The following is a 21660-nucleotide window of genomic DNA, read 5'->3' on the forward strand; positions in this document are numbered from 1 at the left end:
TGGTCCTGAGAGCACCTCTTCTTGTAGGGTTTTTTCGTATCTGATCTTATACGTTCTCTTAGTGCCACACATAAGTAGAGACAAGCCAAAACTAAGGAGCATGGAAATGGCAAATCACTCCAGTACCTTTGCCATGAAAACTACAAAATGGAGTCACAAAGAGTAGGACATGAATGAAAACAAATGAACAACAGCAAAAGGAGGTATCCCTACCACTTAGCCATTTTCTGACTTTGGGCAAGTCTCTTGTCCTTCCTGGGGCTTTGTTTCCTTGCCTCCCAAATGAAGGAATCCTTAGATGATCCTTAGAACCCTTTCCAGCTCTAAGTCTGAGTCTTGGACATGAAAGCAATCCTAAGCTTTACTAACATCCTGTGACAGTATTGTTCATATTGGGATCTGTTGTTTCCTGATCTTACTCCGGTTTTGATCCCTACAGCCTTTAACCTACAACTCTTGGGCTCTGACGATGCTTGTCTGCTTAGCCCCTGATTTCTCACCTCTTCACTCCAGCTGACCTCCAATCTTGGCAGTGTTCATTATTGTTTTTGCCATCAGATCTGTTAACTCAGTGGGGGCTCTCTTCTGACTTTGTCTTCATTCAGACAAACCCCCACTGGGTTCATTGACTTACCTAATCAGGCCACCAGCTGATTACACCCAGGCTGAAAGGCAAACTCGCTAATTTCTAGCATGTCCAACCCTTCTAGCCTTGGCCTTGAGCCTTTTCCACTCTTTTTCCTTCTCTTTCTTACTCAGCCCCCACAAGCCCAGGTGGAACACCTTCCGCCTAATATTTAGAGTTGTCTGAAAGCTGAAGGAGATACCTTGGGAGTGCGTTATCACTGAAGGTCTTCAAATAGGGAATAGATGAGAATTTGTTGGGGCTATTTGAGAAGGGAGCCCTGGTCAAGTACAAGGTGATCAAATGGAGACAAATCCCAACCAAATCTGTGACCCTTGGGACAAGATAAGATTTTTGTATACCACAGGTTGGTTGTTTTTTTCCCAAATCTTTTTTGGAAGAAAAGCTATCTGTAATAAATAATTGTACAGTCTCTTAGCTTCTTTAAATATCGTTTACCAAAAACATATGTTCTACAAGAGAGAGGAGCTTGGGATGTCATTATTATTGTATAATATGTTATTGCTAATAATATAATAAATTGTCAGCTACTATAAGATTTATATAATATAAAATAATAGTAATGGTGTATGTATACCATTTCACCTTTCTCTGAACTTTACAATTTACAAAACACTTTTCTCACTATGCCTTATGAGATAGTGTATTATATCCTTTTTTTTTTTTTACAAATGAGGAAACTGAGGTTCATTGAGGTTAAGTGACTTTTTTCTCCTTGATCTGGGAGCTCTGGAATTTGGTGACAATATTCCTGGGAGATTTCTTTTTGGGATCTATTTGAGGGGGCAATTGATGGATCTTTCAATTTCTATTTTGCCCTGTGGCTCTAGAATATCAGGGCAGTTCTCCTTGATAATTTCTTGAAAGATGATATCTAGGCTCTTTTTTTGATCATGGCTTTCAGGTAGTCCAGTAATTTTTAAATTATCTCTCCTGGCTCTATTTTCCAGGTCAGTGGTTTTTCCAGTGAGATATTTCACATTGTCTTCCATTTTTTCATTCCTTTGGTTCTGTTTTATAATATCTTGATTTCTCATAAAGTCACTAGCTTCCACTTGCTCCAATCTAATTTTTTTTATTATTTTTTTATTTTTATTTTTTTTTAATTTATTTAACATATTTAGTTTTCAGCATTGATTTTCACAAGAGTTTGGATTACAAATTTTCTCCCCATTTCTACCCTCCCCCCCCCACTCCAAGATGGCGTATATTCTGGTTGCCCTGTTCCCCAGTCAGCTCTCCCCTCTGTCACCCCACTCCCCTCCCATCCCCTTTTCCCTTCCTTTCTGGTAGGGAAAGATAAATTTTTACGCCCCATTGCCTGTGTATCTTATTTTCTTGTTGCATGCAAAAACATTTTTGTTTGTTTTTGAACATCTGTTTTTAAAACTTTGAGTTCCAAATTCTCTCTCCTCTTCCCTTCCCACCCACCCTCCCTAAGAAGTCAAGCAATTCAACATAGGCCATATGTGTATCATTATGTATAACCCTTCCACAATACTCATGTTGTGAAAGACTAACTATATTTTGCTCCTTCCCAACCCATCCCGCTTTATTGAATTTTCTCCCTTGACCCTGTCCCCTTTCGAAAGTGTTTGTTTTTGACTACCTCCACCCCCATCTGCCCTCCCCTCCATCATCCCCCCCATTTTTTTTATCTTCTTCCGTCTTCTTTCCTGTGGGGTAAGATTCCCAATTGGGTATGTATGGTATTCCCTCCTTAGGTCAAATCTGATGAGAGCAATGTTCACTCATTCCCCCCTCATCCGCTCTCTCCCCTCCTCCCACAGAACTGCTTCCTCTTGCCACCTTTATGGGAGATAATCCATCCCTTTCCATCTCTCCTTATCTCCCTCTCTCAGTATGTTCCTCTCTCATCCCTTAATTTGATTTTATTTCTTTTAGATATCTTCCCTTCATCTTCAACTCACCCTGTGTCTGCTCTCTCTCTCTCTTCTCTCTCTCTCTCTCTCTCTCTCTCTCTCTCTCTATATATATATATATATATATATATATACACATATATATATATACATACACAGATAGATATATACATACATACACATTCACCCATATATATACATAAACATATATGTATGCATATTCCCTTCAGCTACCCTAATACTGAGGTCTCATGAATCATACACATCATCTTTCCATGTAGGAATGTAAACAAAACAGTTCACCTTTAGTAAGTCCCTTGCAATTTCTTTTTCTTGTTCTTTTTCTTGATTACCTTTTCATGCTTCTCTTGATTCTTGTGTTTGAAAGTCAAATTTTCTATTCAGTTCTGGTCTTTTCACTGAGAAAGCTTGAAAGTCCTCTATTTTATTAAAAACCCATATTTTGCCTTGGAGCATGATACTGAGTTTTGCTGGGTAGGTGATTCTAGGTTTTAATCCTAGCTCCATTGATCTCCGGAATATCGTATTCCAAGCCCTTCAATCTCTTAATGTAGAGGCTGCCAGATCTTGGGTTATTCTGATTGGGTTTCCACAGTACTCAAATTGTTTCTTTCTGGCTGCTTGCAGTATTTTCTCCTTGATCTGGGAGCTCTGGAATTTGGCGACAATATTCCTAGGAGATTTCTTTTTGGGATCTATTTGAGGAGGTGATCGATGGATTCTTTCAATTTCTATTTTGCCCTGTGGCTCTAGAATATCAGGGCAGTTCTCCTTGATAATTTCTTGAAAGATGATATCTAGGCTCTTTTTTTGATCATGGCTTTCAGGTAGTCCAATAATTTTTAAATTATCTCTCCTGGATCTATTTTCCAGGTCAGTGGTTTTTCCAGTGAGGTATTTCACATTGTCTTCCATTTTTTCATTCCTTTGGTTCTGTTTTATAATATCTTGATTTCTCATAAAATCACTAGCTTCCACTTGCTCCAATCTAATTTTGAAGGTAGTATTTTCTTCAGTGGTCTTTTGGACCTCCTTTTCCATTTGGCTAATTCTACCTTTCAAGGCATTCTTCTCCTCATTGGCTTTTTGGAGCTCTTTTGCCATTTGAGTTAGTCTGTTTTTTAAGGTGTTGTTTTCTTCAGTGTATTTTTCAGTATTTTTTTGGGTCTCCTTTAGCAAGTCATTGACTTGTTTTTCATGGTTTTCTCACATCCTTCTCATTTCTCTTCCCAATTTTTCCTCTACTTCTCTAACTTGCTTTTCCAAATCCTTTTGGAGCTCTTCCATGGCCTGGGACCAGTTCATGTTTTTCTTGGAGGCTGTTGGTGTAGGCTCTTGCACTTTATTGACTTCTTCTGGCTGTATGTTTTGGTCTTCTTTGTCAGCAAAGAAAGAATCCAAAGTCTGAGACTGAATCTCGGTGCGTTTTCGCTGCCTGGCCATATTCCCAGCCAACTAACTTGACCTTTGAGTTTTTCAGTGGGGTATGACTGCTTGTAGACTAGAGAGTTCTATGTTCCACGTTTGGGGGGGAGGTGCCAGCTCTACCACACCAGCACTGCTCCTTCCCCAAGAACCCCCAACCCGGACTGGGCTTAGATCTTCAGCAGGCTGTGCACTCCTGCTCTGATCCGCCACTTAATTCCTCCCACCAGGTGGGCCTGGAGCCTGAAGTAACAACAGCTGTAGCTGCCCCACCTCTGCTGCCCCCGGGGCTGGAAGCCAAACCGCGAACTCCTTCTATTCCCGCAGCTTTTCCCACTAACCTTCTCCGCAGTCTTTGGTGTTTGTGGGTTAAGGAGTCTGGTAACTGCCGCAGTTCACTGATTCAGGGCGCTAGGGCCCCCTCCGCCCGGCTTCTGGTCTGGATGATCCACGCCGCTCGGGCTGGGTTCTGCTACACTCTGTTCCCAGCTCCCAGCTCCGTGTGGGATAGACCTCACCCAGAGACCATCCAGGCTGTCCTGGGCTGGAGCCCTGCTTCCCTCTGCTGTTTTGTGGGTTCTGCCATTCTAGAATTGGTTCAGAGCCATTTTTTATAGGTTTTTGGAGGGACTCGGTATGGAGCTCACACTAGTCCCTGCTTACCAGCCGCCATCTTGGCTCCGCCCCCTCAAGTGACTTTTTTAATGCCACACACCTAAGTGTTCAAACTGAGACACAAATCTAGATCTTCTGACTTTAAAAACAGCGTTTCTTCTACTTTGTCATTCTGCTCCTCAAAATAATTGTACCTGCCTTTGAATTGATGTACTGAATTCTCTCAGAACTCTGCAGATTGTTGTCTGAAGTCTAGAGACCACCTGTTAAATCCAGTTGCCAACCATTGAAAAATAGTTGAGTGACCATTTCCCAGGGCTTAGCACCCCGAGCCTGAAAAGAACTCTGTGTGTGTATACATATATATACATACACACATATATACACATGCATACTGTGTATCTGCTGTAGACAGGTATGCTCTTTAGTCACATTTTTAGTTGGTTCTCTGAAAAGAAAATCACTCTGACACTCTTCTTTTATAAGATTCCTTAGCATTCCCAAACAGATACATGTCTGTGTCAACCTTGGCTGCCTTAGCTCCCTGTTCTAACCATCCACCAAGCCTCTTAAGCCATGGCTGGGCTGGGAATTGGGAGACTTGGTTTCTTTCTGGGCGTCTGCCATGGACTAGCTACATGAACATAGATGAGGTTAACGCATCCCTTTGTGCCTCAGTTTCTCCCACTATAAAATGAAAAGGTTGAACTAGAGGATCTCGAAGTCCCTTTTCCATCTCTAACATTCTATAACCACCATCTCCAGCTCAGTTTTTGCTTTTACACCGCAGCATTTTGAGATGGCAAGTGTTGGAGAACATAGTGTTCCTTCAGTAGTTTTTATGTAGGCAGCATTGGAAGCACCTAAATTGAAATAATAAGTAGTCATAGTTTTCCTTTAGGTCAAGGAACATGAACACATGCATATTTTTCAAACCACTCACCCTAGGAATTTTGCTTTCTAAAATTCTTGAGTATACCTACAAATTATGTGGGAAAGTGACCCACATTGAGGAAGCCCCAGTAAGTGGATGGTGCTGTGGATATCTGGGGTGGAATAATTATGAAATAGAAAATTAATAGAGGGATGTTTTTCAACATTTGGACCCCCATTAAAACTATTTTTAAACAAAATCCAAAGCAGAAATCCCACTTCCTTCCCCCAAATAAAGCATAATGACATTGGGTCTGTCTCTAAGACAGAAATGAAATAAAGGGTATCTAATTTCATAAATCCAAGAAAAATGAGTAAATGAAATGAGCAGAAGAAAAAGATATATTTTCTTTCTCTAAAAAGTATTGTTTTCCTAATGAGAGGTATAAATACCACCACCACCACCACCACCAAAAAAGAATAGGGAAGGGAGGCACTGTAATTGCTTCGTTCTATGGGACTTCATGGTATAAATTCCATCTACTAATGCATATCAACAACTGCTTTGCAAGCTATGGTCTTAGAGAATCGTCTGGGAACATTCAAAGTTTAAGGGACTTGCCCAGGGTCATATAGCCAGTATATGTCCGAGGCAGGACTTGAACCCACGTCTTCCTGACTCCAAGACCAGCTCGCTCCCCTTTGCCACCTCCAGCACAAATGGAATATTAGTTTTATTTCCCAATATGTTCCTTTAGGAGAAAAAGTCTTTCCCATAATGAGACCGTATAATGAACAAGAAAGCTGGAAGAGTTTGAGATGATTTGGTGGGTTGAGGTTTTGGAGGGGACTATTTTTGCCTTGAAATTTCGCAAAAATAAGTGTCTAATGTGTCTCTGAAACCTGAATTCAGGGATCCGAGACTAAACACAGATTCCTTCCACGGCCATTGGAGATGAAGGCTGCCCCCTCTCCACCCAGCCAAGTTTAAAACCCACAGTCCCTATGGTGAGCAGCCAGTTGGCTTCAGAAAGTCGTTATCAATGCAGTCCAGTGCCAAGGAATACGGTTTTGATGAGCAGCTGGATTTGGCAGGTAGACTCACACAACTGATTAGTTGCCGACCATTGAAAAAATATTTGTGAGCGCCCTTGTGCCCCAAACTTCCAACCTGAGAGCTTCAGGATGATCTGTTGGCCTGTTATGAGGATGGGGTGGGCAGGGGAGTTGAGGAGGGGGAGAAGAAGGGGAATAAACAATCCTTCTACCATAAAACCTGTTCCAATAGTTAAGGCACTGGCCATTACCTCTCTCAAACAAGGAACTATGGCAGCCTAGAAAACTGTTATTAAAAGCTACCACCCCATGGTAGCTTGTATCACCACTGTTCTTTACCTTAAAAGCTGATATTGTTAAAAAGCTGAGCAGTAGTAGGGCTATAAGGCTCAGCGAATGACCCCATTGTCCTTTCTACACTGTAGGTATATACCCATCGGTTCAATTCAGTAAACAGTTATTAAGTGCCTACTGTGCGCCTGGCACTGTGCTAAGCTTCAGTTTGCTGTTGGCAGTTCATGGCCCCGTTGCTTGATGTCGCTGGCTGTGAAGGTCTGGGGAATAATATAGTGTGGTGGAATAAACACTGTCCTCAGGAACAGTAGGCAAGTCATGGAATCTCTGGCATCTGTACCACTGAAGGCAGTGCTACCTTCCTTGCCTAAGGCATGAGACCCTAGGATTTAGAGGTAGAAAGGACCTACTTTAGTGATCCTCTCATTCGCTCTGAGCAGTGAACGCTGAGCTGGATGTTGGAAGGAATAGAAACCTTGGATAAGATCCAGTCTTTTTCCTTATGAAGTTTATAGTGTAGTATGAGAATGATACAAACACAGATAATTATGATGTGCAGTATTGCATAAATGTGTCGGAGTTTTACAAAACAAAGTGTTATATAAGGTCAGAGGAAGAAGGCCCTTACCAGCTAGGGCGGTCTGGGGATCTCTCCTCCCTCCCCCACCTCCTTCCCCCTGGCTTTCAAGAATAGGAATTTGGAAAGAGATTAGGGGAAGAATAAGCATTTATTAGGTACCTACTGTGTGACAGGCACTGTGCTAAGCACTTTAAAATATTATTTGATTTGATCCTTGTATTCACCCTGGGAGATATGTGCTGTTACTACACTCGTTTTACAGTTGAAGAAACTAAGGCAGATAAAGTTAAGATGACTTACCCAGCACAACTATTAAGGCCAGATATGAACTCAGGTCTTTCTGACGCTAGGCCCAGAATTCTATCCACTGTGCCATCTAGCTGCTTCAATGCAGGGACATTCCAGGCATAGAGAATAGTTTTTAAAAAGATTTGGAAGCGTAAGACCACAATTCGTGTTTTAGGGACAAAGAATTGCCTCTGCTTGAGTACATGGAGGGAAGTAATATGAAATTATGTTGGAAAAATTGGCTAGCATCAAGGTTGTAGAGGGCCCTGAATGCCATTCAAAGGAGTTTGAACTTCACTTAGTAAGCAGTAGGGATCCATTGAAGATTTCTGAGCAGACAGACAAGTGATACAACCTGAAATGGATGGAACACTGGGCCTGGAGTCAGGAAGTTTGTTGTTGTTCATTCTTTTCAGTCATGTCTAAATCTCCATGACCCCGCTTGGGGTTTTCTTGGCAGAGATACTGGAGTGGTTTGCCATTTCTTTCTCCAGCTCATTTTACAGATGAGGAAACCGAGGCAGACAGGGTAAAGTGACTTGCCCAGGGTCACACAGCTAGTAAGTGTCTGAGGCCAGATTTGAACTCACAAAGATGAGTCTTTCTGACTCCAGGTCTGACACTCTGTCTACTGAACCACTTAACTGCCCCAAAGTCAAGAAGACCCAAATTCAGAACACTAATACATCGTTGGTGGCGTTGTGAACTGATGAAATCTGATGTAATCTGCAGACCAATTTGGAACTAAGCCCCAAGGGTTATAAAACTTTGACCCTTTGACCTAGCAATGCCACTCATAGATCCGTATCCCAAAGAGATCATAAAAATGGGAAAAGGACCCCATGTACAAAAATATTGATAGCAGCTCTTTTTGTGGTGGCCAAGAACTGGACATCGAGGGGATACCAATCAGTTGGGGAATGGCTGAACAAGTTGTGGTATATGAATATAATGGAATACTATTGTGCCATAAGAAATGATGAGCAGATGAACTTCAGAAAACCCTAGAAAGACTCATATGAACTGATGCTTAGTAAAGTGAGCAAAACCAGGAGAACATTATACACAGTAATAGCCACATTGTGCAATGACTGACTTTGATAGACTTAGCTCTTCTCAGCAATGCAAGGATCTAAGACAGCTCCAAAAGACTCATGATGGAAAATGCCATCCACATCCAGAGAAAGAATGATGGAATCTGAATGCAGATCAAAGCATACTAGTTGCTCTCTTTTGTTGTTGTTTTGTTTTGTTTCTTCTTTCTCGTGATTCCTCCCATTGGTTCTAATTTTTCTTTACAACATGACTAATATTAAAATATGTTTAATACGAATGTTTATGTAGAGCTTTTTTCATATTGCATTCCATCTTGGGGAGGGGTAGGAAATGGAGGGGTAGAAAATTTAAAATTCAAAATCTTATGGAAGTTAATGTCAAAAACTAAAAAGTAATTAATTAAAAAAAGAAGACCCAAATTCAGCCTCAGATATTTACTAAATTGTGTGATTTTGGTAAAGTCACTTAACTTTTATCTGTTTCACTTTTTTCATCTATAAAATGGGAATGATAGCCTCTATCTCCCAGGGTAGTTGTGAGGATAAAATGAGACAGTATTTGTAAAGTGCTGTATAAATCCTGGCTATTTGTATAAGAAAGTTTACTCTGGCAGTACCATGAAGAGGCAAGACATAAAAGTGGAAAGACATGAAAAAAAGACTATTGTAATGGTGCAAACAGTGGTGATAGTGGTCATAGAGAAAAAGAAAACAAAGTCTAGAGATGTAGCAGAGATTCACTCAGCAGGAAGTGGTAACAGATTGCATATCAAAGTCCAGGGAGAAAGATAAATCCTAGATAAACACTAAGGTTACCGGCATGGGAGAGTGGATGAATGATGCTGCCACAGACAAACGTAATGTCAGAAAGAGAAGTCGGTGTAAGGGGAAAGATAATGGGCCCGGTTCGGGGCATGCTGACTTTGAAGTACTAACAGAACATCCGGATGAGCACACGTCATCGGAGGTGCAGTTCTGGGAAGAGAGGTCAGGATTAGAGATACTGAATTGGGAATTATCTGCCTAATGGTGGTAGTTGAAGCCAGGGGAGGAAATGACATTGCCAAGAGAAAGAACAACTATGGACCCACCCTGTGGACACATAAGTATTACTAGCAAAGATTCATTTTAAGGAGTTAAGGGAAAGCTGAGAGACCATTAAGGAAGCCAAGAAGGGGAGGTTGGACAGATAGAAGAACTGGAAGAGTGTGTTGTCTCTGAGACAGAGGGATGAGAGGGCGGAGTCCCAGGTGTCATAAGCTTTAAGAATGTCAAGGAGGATGAGGACTGACAAAGGACTAGTGGTCAGGAGGTCATTCAGTTTCAGTCAAATGTGAGGGCAAGGGGTTGAGGAGAGTGTATAGTGAAGAAGTAGAGACCCTGAGAATAAAGCAAATCAAGAAAAGTTGCGATGGAGGTGGGGGCAAAGAAGATGCAGTGGCATCCTACTGGTGTGTTTAAATCAAGGAAAGATCAGAGATCGGGTCTAAGGGGGCTTGAACATAGGATGACATGTGGAGAGGCCATCTAATCCAACCTCGTCATTTTACAGATGAGGAAACTGAGGCCTAGAGACATTAAATGACTTGCTCAAACTTCCAGAAGGGATGTATCCGGTGATAAAGTAGAGATTAAAGTTAGTGAAAGAGAAGGGATTGCTATTCTGATCGAGCTCCTTGAGGATGTGGGAGAGAGGTCCATTTGTTTTTCAGTCATTCCAGTCGTGCCTGCCTCTTTGCCACCCCATTTGGGGTGTTCTTGGGAAAGATACTAGAGTGATTTGCCATTTCCTTCTCCAGCTCATTTTATAGCTGAGGAAACTGAGGCCAACAGGGTTAAGCAGCTTGCCCAGGGTCACACAGCTAGTAAATGTCTGAGGTCTCCCTGACTCTAGGCTCAGCATTCTATCCACTGCACCACCTAGCTGCCCTTTGTGGTCCGTACGGACTTCAAAAAAAGGGAAAGGTCATTAATGGACCATGGTAGAGGAATGGTCCTGACACGTCAGTGGGAAGCAAGCGGTACCAAGAAATGGGAAGCACTCCTGTGCCCCTGACGTGAATTGGAGAGAATAGGAAGAGTGTCCACCAGTACAGAGAACCCATAAGGGAGAAGCAGGCTCCCATTAAAGTGAGGTGGTACAGGAAATGAGACTGAAAAGTGTGAAGGTTTGAGACAGTTTGTTGATGATAAGAACACCTGTTCTAGAGGACGTGGTGGGACAAGGTAAGCACTTCGTGAGCCAGGCTAATATAGAAATGGGGAGGAGTAGAAGGTGATTTGGAGGGGCGAGGTGGGGACACTTAATTCTTGCACTTAAGGCAACGGAAGTGCATGCCCAAGATTGGGGAGCTGGTTCAGTAGAAAGCAGATTAGTGTGCCATACTCCTTTAGTGGGAGAATAACAAAATTAATTCCTCCACAAGACACGCTTTTCTCCTTGATTGAGGAAATTAGGCTGGACTCTGAACAGGGGACTTGGGCAGGTATTTTTGTTTGTTTTGAGTTTTAGGTTTTTTTTACAGGATTTATTTCTGTTTATTCAACAAGAAAAAACTTGTTGAGTACACACAGTAGGCATTTAACAGACACTGGCTGAACTGTTTTCTGTCTGTCCCTGGGGCTGAGCACCAGCATCACTGAAGAACCAAAGGAGAAAAAGACAAGCCAAAAGGCTCCTGGAAATGACAGAAGGATTTGAGTACTGCTCAGCATCTGGGATCCCAAGAATGCCATCTTACTTATCATCATTTTCCCGACTCTTTTTAGCCACTGGACCTTTTGCTTTCTCCATCAACTTGGTCTTTTCTTGTTGAAGTTAGTTTGGATGTGTCTTGTTTCTTGCTTGAGAGGTCTGGTCTGAGGAACCTGATACTGAAAGAGGTTAAGCGATTTGCTCAGGGTCACCTGGGTATTAAGTAGCAAAACTAGAATTCAAACCCAGTTCTTCTTGCTCCAAAAGAGCATTGATTCTTTCCCGTACAGCATATTAACTATCCTTCTAGCACAAAGACTTTTAGTTCCCTATTCTATGAAAAGTAACACATTTATTGCCAGTGAATTTGGAGAAGCTTGTATCTAAAATCCAAATAGCCTTTTCTCAATCCTCATTCTCCTTGACCTCTCTGCAGCCTTTGAAATTGTTGATTACTCTCTCCCCCTTGATACTCCCCTCTCTAGTTCTTAGGACACCATTCTCTTCTCCTGCCTATCCGACCGCTCCTTCTCTGTCTTTTTTGAGAGATCCTCATCCAGATCACACCCTCTAACCATAGGTGTCCCTTAGGGATCTGTCCTGGGCCCTCTTCTCTTCTTCCTCTACACTACCTCACTTGACGATCTCATCAACTCTCATGGATTTAATTACACTCTCTAGGCTGATGATTCTCATATTTACCTGCAGTAACCTCTGCTAATCACCAACCTTGCATCTCCAGCTGCCTTTCAGACATATTGAACTGGATGTCTAGTAGATGTCTTAAACTAAATGTGTCCAAAACACAATTCATTCTTTCCCCCTGAACCCTCCTCCCCTTCTACCTTCCCCAGTACTGTAGAGGACAACACCATTCTCCTAGTCCCTCAGGCTCACAGCCTGGGAATCATCCTGGATTCTTCATTATCTCTCAGCACCCCTCCCCCACCACACCCCTGATCCAAGATGTGCCAAGACCTGTAGATTTTGTATCTGCAACATCTCTCAAGTGCACTCCCTTCTCTCCTCTGACACTGCATTCTAGTGCAGGCCCTCATCACTTCATGCCTGGGTTACTGAAATAGCCTGCTGGCAGGTTTGCCTGTGTCAAGTATCTCCCCACTTCAATCTGTTCACCATTCAGCTGCCCAAGTAATTTTCCTAAAGTGCAGAAATGATCCTATTAACTCCCCTATTCAATAAATTCCTATGGCTCCCTGTTACCTTCAGGAGCAAATGCAAATTCTCCATTTGGCATTCAAAGCCCTTTGTAACCTAGTCCTCTCCTACCTTTCCAGCCTCCTTTTACCTTACACCCCAAAACATATTCTTCAATCCAGTAACACTGGCCTCCTGGCTATTCTGTGAACCAGACACTCCATCTCTAGGCCTCAGGCATTCTCTGTCTCCCATGCCTGGAATGTTCTCCCTCATTAACACCATCTACTGGCATCCTTTAAGTCCTAACTAAATCCCACCTTCTGCAGGAAGCCTTCTCCAGTTCCTCTTAATATCAGTACCTTCCCTCTGTTGACCCTTTCCTATTTATCCTGTATCTAGCTCATTTGTACGTATTTGTTGGCATGTTGTCTCTCTATTTGATTGTGAGCTCCTTGAGGGCAGGGACTGTCTTTTGCCTTTTTTTGTATCCTCGGCACCTAGCACAGTGCCTGGCACATAGTAGGCACTTTATAAATGCTCTTCCCTTCTCCCTCCCCCAGTATTGGGCACACGGCAAGAACTCTAATTATTTGTTATTTGTGTGAGGGATATCAGTCTTAGACATAGTCACCCAAGCAGTACAAGCCTAAGGCCCCTTCTGTGTATAACACTATATGATTTTCCTCTGGGTAAAAACAAAAATCCCCTTGCTTTTGCCTGTTTCAATAGAGAATCAGTCGGTTGGTCAGTAAGTATTTATTGAGCACTGTGCTGAACGGTGGAGATTCCTAGAAGGGCAAAGTTACTAGTGATCTCTTAATTGCCAAATATACGGCCGTGTCTCAGTCCTCATCCTTCTTAACCTCTGTGCAGTCTTTGATGTTGTCACTTCACCCTCTTCTCCTCGGTGCTCTTTTCTCCCCAGGTTTTCTCTTCCCTGTGTGACTCCTCCTCAGGGTCCTTTGCTGGATCTTTATCTAGGCTATACCCACCTACTAAGGGTATCCCCCAAGACTCTGCCCTGGGCCCTCACCTTTTCTCCCTCTCAACTATTTGGCTTGATCATCTCTCCAGGTCTGCTTATCCAGCCCTGTCCTCTCTCCTGACCTCCAGTCTTACATCTGGATGTCCCATAGACGTCGTAAGCTCAATATGTTCAAAACTGAACTCAATGTGTTTCCCCCCAACTCCTCTCTTCCTAATCTTCCCGTTACCATTGAGTATACCACCATCTTCCCAGTCATCCAAGCTCACACCTAGGTGTCATCTTGAGCTTCTCACTCTCCCCTCCCCCATATCTAATCTGCTGCCAAGATCTGTCATTTTTGCCTTTGTAACATCTTTCATATACACCTCCTTTTTCTCCTGACACTACCACCACCCTAGTCCAACCCATCTGTCACTCAGCTGTCAGATTTATCTTAGTAAAGCACAGGTCTGAGCATGTCCTATTCAATCAACTCAAGTACCTCACGCAAAGTGAGAACCCGAAAAGACCTTAGTCTCCCATTGCATCCTGGGCCATCTCCAGTCATCCTGGTGAATAACTGGTCACTGGACCGAGATGGCTCAGGAGGTGAAAGTGAGGCTGGTGACCTTGCACAGCCCTCCCTCACTCGAATCAAAGCCAACTGCGGGTCAGGTCATCATCTCCCTGATGTCATGGTCCTCTTGAAGAACAAGGGACAAACACAACAACAAGTAGCTTCCTGTCCCCTCCAGGATCCCATATAAAATCCGTTGGTATTCAAAACCCTCTATAACCTGGCCTCCTCTTACCCTTTCAGCGTTGTTACCCCTTATTCCCTCCCACGTGCTCTGCAATCTGGGGACACTGGTCTCCTTGCTAATCCTCCAATAAGACACTCTGTCTCCCAACTCTGTGTTTTCACTATTAGCTAGTGTCCATTCCTGGAATTCTCTCCTTCCTCATCCCTTTCTCCTGACCTCCTTGACCCATTCAAATCCCAGCTCAGATCTCACTGTTTACAAGAAGCCTTTCCCAGTCCCCCTTTATTCCAATGCCTTTCCTCATTTGATCTTCGCCGATTTATCCTGTATATATCTTGTTTGTACATAGGTGTTTACTTGCTGTTTCCCCCATTAAGCTCAGGTTTTGTTATCTTTCTTTGTATCCTCAGTGTTTAGCACAGTGCCTGATGTATATTAGGAGTTTAATTAATGCTTGTTGACTAAAAACCATTCCTGCCCTTAAAAAGCATATATCCTAATAAGAGAGACAACATAGAAATATGTATAGACGCATTGTTGGTGTCATTCAGTCATGTCTTGATTCTTCATGACCACATTTGGTGTTTTCTTAGCAAAGATACTGGAGTGGTTTGCCATTTCCTTCTCCAGCTCATTTTATAACTGAGTAAACAAGCGGACAGGGTTAAATGACTTGTCCAGGATCGTAAAGCTAGTAAGTGTCTGAGGCTGGGTTTGAACTCAGGGAGAGAAGTCTCCTTGACACCAGAGCCAGCACTCTATCTACTGCACCACCTAGCTGCCCTTCTATATACATACAAGGTATATAGGAAAGAGTAGGTAAGACAATCTGAGAAAGGAAGGAGTAGGAAAGACCTTCTGTGGAAGGTAGAATTTGAGCTGGGTCTTGAAGGAATCCAGGGAAACCAAGAGATAGGGATGATGGGATAAAACATTCCAGGCATCGGATACATCCAGTACAAAAAGACAGAGATGAGAGATGGAGTGTCATATTTGAGGAACATGTATCTAAGACTGGAGGGACCTCCAAAGTAATTTATTCTAACTCTCTCATTTTATGGTTGAGGTTTAACACGTCACACAGATTCCTTGAGGGGCCGCTCTTTGGCAGATGAGCGGTTCAATTGATTTAATACTTACTGGTCAATTTTTATCTAACTGTCTTTAAACCTTCACCAGAATCCTGGTGCTTGAGAAATGTCCAACCCATTTCTACAGAAAAGGATAGGTAGTTTTAGGAGTCAACAGGACCTCTGGTCCAGATTGCATTTTTTAAAAAAATGATCTTTTGCCTACCAGCCATTATAAATGGCCTCCTAGTCCTGGGTGGGAATGTTGAGGGTAGAATCCCTTGAAGACAACCCTCCATAGTTCTTGAAGGCAAAACTGAGCTGAGGCCCGATGATGAGGATCAGGAGATTCAAGAAGCACTGTCAACTATCCTCCTGGGCACCACACTGGTAGTTGCCCTAGGCACTATAAAAATTCTAAACAAAGATGACCAAAATGGCAGGGAGTCAAGAATTATTTGCCAGGGAATTTTCCTGTTTCCAATCTGGGCTTCAAAATAGCTCATTGAGAAAGAGCAAAGAGTAGGAAAGGGGGCTATAGCTGATCCGTAATAAACACAAATGAGAAAAATGAAGGGAAATCAACAAAACTTTATCTTCCCTGTTCTGTTCATCATGCTTCCATTTAATGCAGCCTAAGATTTCATTAGCTTTTTTTAGTGACCACATATCACTCACTTATATAAAAGTACACAGTCCACTTAAACCCCCAGTTTTATTTCATGTGAACTACTGTCTCATTATATCACCACCATCCTATAATTTCACACTTGATTTTTTGAAACCAAGTGTAGGACTTTATGTTTTATCCCTATTAAATTTCACATTTTTATAATAAGCCTTTTGAGATCTTTTTGGATTCTGATTCTGCCAGACAACATGTTAAACTCTTCCAGCTATGTGTTATCTTCAGCTTTGATAAGCATGCCATCTGTGCTTCCTTCCAAGTCATTGATAAAAACAGGTTGAGTAGAATAGTGCAAAGGACAGTCTTGGGGCACTCCAATGTAACACACACACCCTCCTTTAGTTTGGTATCAATCAATACATTAATCATCATACTTCATGTCAGACCATTCAATCATTTCTGAGTCTACCAAGCTCTACAGCCATCCAGTCCATGTCTTTCCAACTTGTCCACAAGGATGTCATAAGAAACTTTGTCAACAGCCTGTCTGAAATGCAAGTAGACTATATCTATGACATTCCCTTGAACTGTCAGTCTAGTAACCCTGTCAAAAAGAGAAATGAGGCTAGTCTGTCATGACCTGCTCTCAGTGGATCCAGATAATTCTTCACAGTTACTTCCCTTTCCCTCACAGATCATTTAATAATGATTTTGGGCATTTGTTAATCCCTCAAAAATTGGAGTCAAACTCTCGTACCTGATTGGGCTATAGTTGTAAAAAATCCAACTTATTCTTTTTGAAAATCAGGAAAGTTGGGGGCAGTGAGTAGAACACTAGCCCTGGAGTCAGGAGGACCTGAGTTCAAATTCAGCCTCAGACACTTGACACACTTACTAGCTTGTGACCTTGGCCAAGTCGCTTAACCCCAATTGCCCTGCCTTCCCGCCTCCAAAAAAAAAAAAAAATCAAGACATTCGTCCACTCTTAACCCTCCGGCACCTCTGCCTTTCTCCATGTTTCTTCCAAGATCACCATTTGCTGCTAGTGACTGTTCACTCGTTGAGGACAAGCAGGAGCATGGGACCATCTGGTCCTTGCTTATCTTGGGGAAACTGATCATGTGTTACCCTACCCAGAGAATAAGGCCTTAACCTCAGCCCGGTTAAAGCCTTGCCTCCTTTGGAAAGATTCTCTTTCTCAGCAGGACAATCACAGCCATCCCTCCTCCCAGATCCCACTCCCACAGGCCAGTTTAGGGAGATATTGGAGGCATTGGGATCCTGACACCCTTCAGTTAATGCAATCTAATTGGACCTTGTGATGGTATGGCCAGCCCTGCCCCTGCACTAGGGAGTCTATGTGGGAGATGATGACATGGAAGGACATCTGAGGGATTCTGTGGAGTGAGCGAATCATCAGCCATGAAAACTGAGTTCCATTCTCCAAGCCTTTATTAACACTTGCTATTTGTCCAGCATGTCTAGGTGGCCTTTTGCCACTGATACAGAATTTCAGGTATGGGGAAATGCTAGTGAGGGAGAAATTTTTTCAGCAGGGAAAGGCTTCTCAGTCATACCATGTAGGTAACTATATCATCTTTTCCCTGACTCCTGGCTCTGGGTTTAGGGTGAGAAATAATCCATTTGAGGAAATGCCTTGTGCTTGATTAAGCAACAGGCTAAAGGCTCTGATTATGCATTGATAATTCTCTCTCTCTCTTCCCCCTCCTCTCCATTCTATTCCTCTTTCCCTCTCTCACTTCTCTGCCTCTCTCTTCCTCCTCTTCTTTCTTTTCCTTTCTTCCCCTTTTCTTTCTCCCTCTCCTTTCTTCATCTATCCTCCCTTTCCCTCTCCCTTTCCTTCTCCTCTGTTTACCCTCTGTTCTCTTTTCCCTACCTTCTCTCTACTCACTTCCTTTCCCCTCTCCCCATATCTCTTTCTTCCTCTCTCCTCTCTTTTCTCCCCCTTTCCAATTTGGGTTTTACAGGAGACAGCAGAGGCCCCCAGGTGGGAACAAGTCCCAGCAGCACAGTGACCACCAACCAGGCAGTGCCAAACACAACAGAGACCACCAGAAATCCTACCAGGGGGGCCAGGCACCCCACCCCTCAGGGAGGCCTAACCACCATGGCTATAGCCAGAACCGACGGTGGCACCACAACAACCCAAAACATCCACCCGGCGACAAGGAGGCTGCTACCCACCGCAACAACGCCAAAGAAACGGAGAGTCTGAAGATCGAGGATGCCCCTGTGTGCACAGTGCATATCCCCCTGGACATGCACCGGAACCCCGATGCCCCACCAACGGATAGGTCACCACCTCAGCAGCCTGGAGGCCTGGAGGTGGAGGCCAAACGAAAAGACAGTATTATTAATGATCGGATTGGGGAGCGGCCCAAAATTAACCTGCTCCAGTCTTCCAAAGACAGGCTGAGGCGAAGACTAAAGGAAAAGGTACCGGTAATTGAATTTTAAATTATTCTGGGAGGACAGCAGAGAGGTAGGCACCTTCATTACATGGGTCATGGCATAGGCCAGCCCACAGGCTGCATGCTTCTGAGGGTAGTGGGAACCATGGCAGGATGAAAGGCAAGGTAAGTAAAGGGCAGAGGGTTACTAGAGGATGAAATCACAGTATTGCTGTAGACACGCACCTCCAAGAATTCCATTCCACAGCCCTTGGTTCACGGACTCTGAGACAAGTGGGTCAGATTGGGAGAGGTAGGCACCTTCATTTCATGGGTCATGACACAGGCCAGAAACACATCATACCATGCCTGAGGACTTCAGAGAGAGGGAAATGAGGAAAGCTGTGCTCTTTACTGTTGTCCACTTGTTTGGGGGAAGACTCTGGATCCTAAGATGAGGGAGATTAATATTTTACTCAAGGTAAATAATGGTCCAGTCTTTGAGTGTCTCCAGAGCATCTGCAGAGGTCATTTTGGAAGGTGGGTGTTCTTTTCTTCTTTGGATTGTTGTGAAATGGAAAAAGGCTAGTAAATTCCATAGTCCCGGTAGCCTTCCCTTTCATTTTTAGCCACTTTCACCCTAGTAATGATGTCTGGTGTCTTTAGTCAGTCTTACTGTCTGTGCCAATCTCAGACATATACTTCAAATGAAGTACTGTATATAAAGCACCTTCAGACCTTAAAACGCTGTATGAGTTGTTGTTATCATTTCACTAAAGAAAAGAAGAAAAGTACTGTCTCCTTTTCGATGGATGATCTTGAACCTAGACTCCCCATTTGGTCCTTGTTTCACAGACTCTCACCTTTTGGGGTGCACCACACCAGGGAAATAGCCTTTAGAGGATTTATTCACTTCCTGCCGCAAAGCATCCATTAGTCAAATACAATGGAGTTGAGGTCTCCTGAAGCACCCAGCCTTATTAATTGCTAGCTGAATTCCTCTGTTTGTCTTCTCACAACATGGCAGTCTAGGCATGCATGGGCACAAGATACTTCCTCCCATGCATCTGCTTCAGGAGATTCATTCTCAGCTGGCTCTTGCTGCCTGCTTTTATTCATATGTCACTCAGACAAGAGTTTCCACTCTTTAGCATTGAATTCCTCGTGTTGTCCTGTTCATACACATTCATGTGGGTCTTGTGTGTTGAAGGTCTTGGGGCTTTCCAGTATGGTCTCCCTCTATTCCCGATGGCTGCTTGGCAGCAGGATAGGGTACTAGGACCCAAGAGCCAGCTGGTTGGAGTGTGAGAGTGAAGTAAAAGACACAGTAAGGTCCAGAAATGTAGGTTTTGAATGGGACAGATTTTTAATTGAAATGGAAGTACCTGAACATAAGCAGCCTTACATGCTCCTGGGAAACCCATGGTTCCCCCCAGAACTCCACGAAATCAACACACGTCCCAGAAGACAAAATTATTTTGTCTTTTCAGAAAAGAAACTCCCTTCTGCTTATCATCTCTCACAGACCTGCCATCTTCAAGGGATTTCTTGAAGCCAGTGACAATGAGAGTGTCAGTTTATCCCAGTAGAAAAAAATCATCTTACCCCTGGAGAGGTTTTGAGTCAAGTTTCTAATTATGAGGAATTGAATAGATGCAATAGGATGAATAACCTGTGTTTAATAACTCTGCGCCAAGTTCTAAAAAGCTTTCTGGGCACTGGATTCGAGAGGGTTTTTTGTATGTCTGAAAGCCCACTCAGGTGTGTTTCTGTAAGGCTGAGGACTGCCATACTTTGCTTTGGGAATCTCCCCTGCCTTGTGGAATCATGGGGCCTTCAAGGGCCTCTGCTTCAGAGCAGGAACCTTCCCCCTCAGTGTCATATGTGATGGATCAGGCCAAGCACAGCTGAGCCTAGGTTTCACCCTATAAACCCAGTTTCCCAAAGTGAAGTACAAGGGATAAAGTGATTTGCCTTGGGTCACGAAGCTAGTAAATGTTAGGGGCAAGATTTGAACATAGGTCTTCCTGATTTCAAGCCAAGCTCTCCATACATTGCAACATACTATATCTCAAAGAAGGAACCTAAATAAAGCTTAGAGTTAGGAAATGACATGCCTAAGTCACAGAGCTAATTATTAATAGAACTCAGACTAGAACCCAGGTATCCTGACGCCCTCCCTTTGTTGCTGGGCTTTTTTATAAAGAGAGCCCAGACCCTGAAAGCAAGCACCAGAGCCCCCCTCCCTATTCCACCTGCCCCTGCCAACCCAGTTTCCCCCAATAGAGGCAAGGGAGGGTAAGTAACCTTGGAAGGAAATTATTTCCAGCCCCACATTTAGACTTGATCCCTTCCTTCTCCACCCCAGCCAAGACTTCTCTAGTAATCCTGAAATATTACTGAGTAACATATTTAGTTTGGGAAATTGGAGAGGGCAAAGCTGTATTTTTCATTCTTTGAAAATTTCACACTTGATAATCTGCCCCGAGTTCTTGCCAGCCACCCTTTATAGCTGCTGTGTTCCTGTCCCTCCGTCCCCTATCTCCTGCCAGTCAGGATAACTTAATGTAATGATGATGATGATAATGACAGCTCACAAATATGATGCTTTATATACAAGATTTGTGAAGTAGGTGGTACAGGTGTTGTTATTACCACCTTATAGATGTGGAAACTGAGGATCAGAGAGGTGAGGGTCTCTTGCCCATAACTGGTAAGTGGAAGACCAGGGGCTTCCAGGATTCTCCTCCCCACCCTATGTTCTTTGTCAGTAGCTCATACTCGTGTAACACTGTTTTTATGGTTCACACTTTTTATGGCTCATCTGAGCCTCCTAACTATTCAGAGATTCTCCCTATCTTAAAGATGAGGGGTATGAGGCTCAGAGAGGGAGTGAGTTGACCAGGGTTACACAGCTAGTTAGTGGTAGAGCCGGAGTCAGAACACGGGTCTTCCGACTCTTGGTCCCATGCTCTGGCCAAGTCATTCAGAATCTAATATTGTTGTGTGGAATTGAGAATGAAGAGTTTAGAACAAAAATGCCATTTCAGCCCTGGCCACAATAAATACTCACGAGGGTCTCCTTTTGTTTTTTGTTTTTGTTTTCTCTTTTTTAAATATACTTGCCCACCGGCAACCAGCAGCCATGTTGGTAAAGGAAGACCTTTCTGGGATTTCCTAGTGTTGACTACATTTAACTTTCTGCCCCCATTGGGTCTCATGGATAAC

The 21660-nt window shown here is 43.2% G+C and overlaps 1 protein-coding gene across 5 annotated transcripts in view; it reads left to right on the plus strand.

Annotated features, from left to right (window-relative positions):
• CTIF (cap binding complex dependent translation initiation factor) overlaps window positions 1–21660 on the plus strand; it is a 495423-nt gene that overhangs the window by 335415 nt on the left and 138348 nt on the right. For 4 of the 5 annotated variants that reach the window (XM_036756570.1, XM_036756578.1, XM_036756586.1 and 1 more), the window contains one exon: window positions 18010–18484. In XM_036756570.1, coding sequence (XP_036612465.1) covers window positions 18010–18484 — 475 coding nt within the window. The remainder of the gene's footprint in view (window positions 1–18009; window positions 18485–21660) is intronic. The other variant, XM_036756603.1, reaches the window with a different exon arrangement.

This window comes from Trichosurus vulpecula, chromosome 1 (assembly GCF_011100635.1).
Source record: "Trichosurus vulpecula isolate mTriVul1 chromosome 1, mTriVul1.pri, whole genome shotgun sequence".
Classification (NCBI taxonomy): Eukaryota; Metazoa; Chordata; class Mammalia; order Diprotodontia; family Phalangeridae; genus Trichosurus; species Trichosurus vulpecula.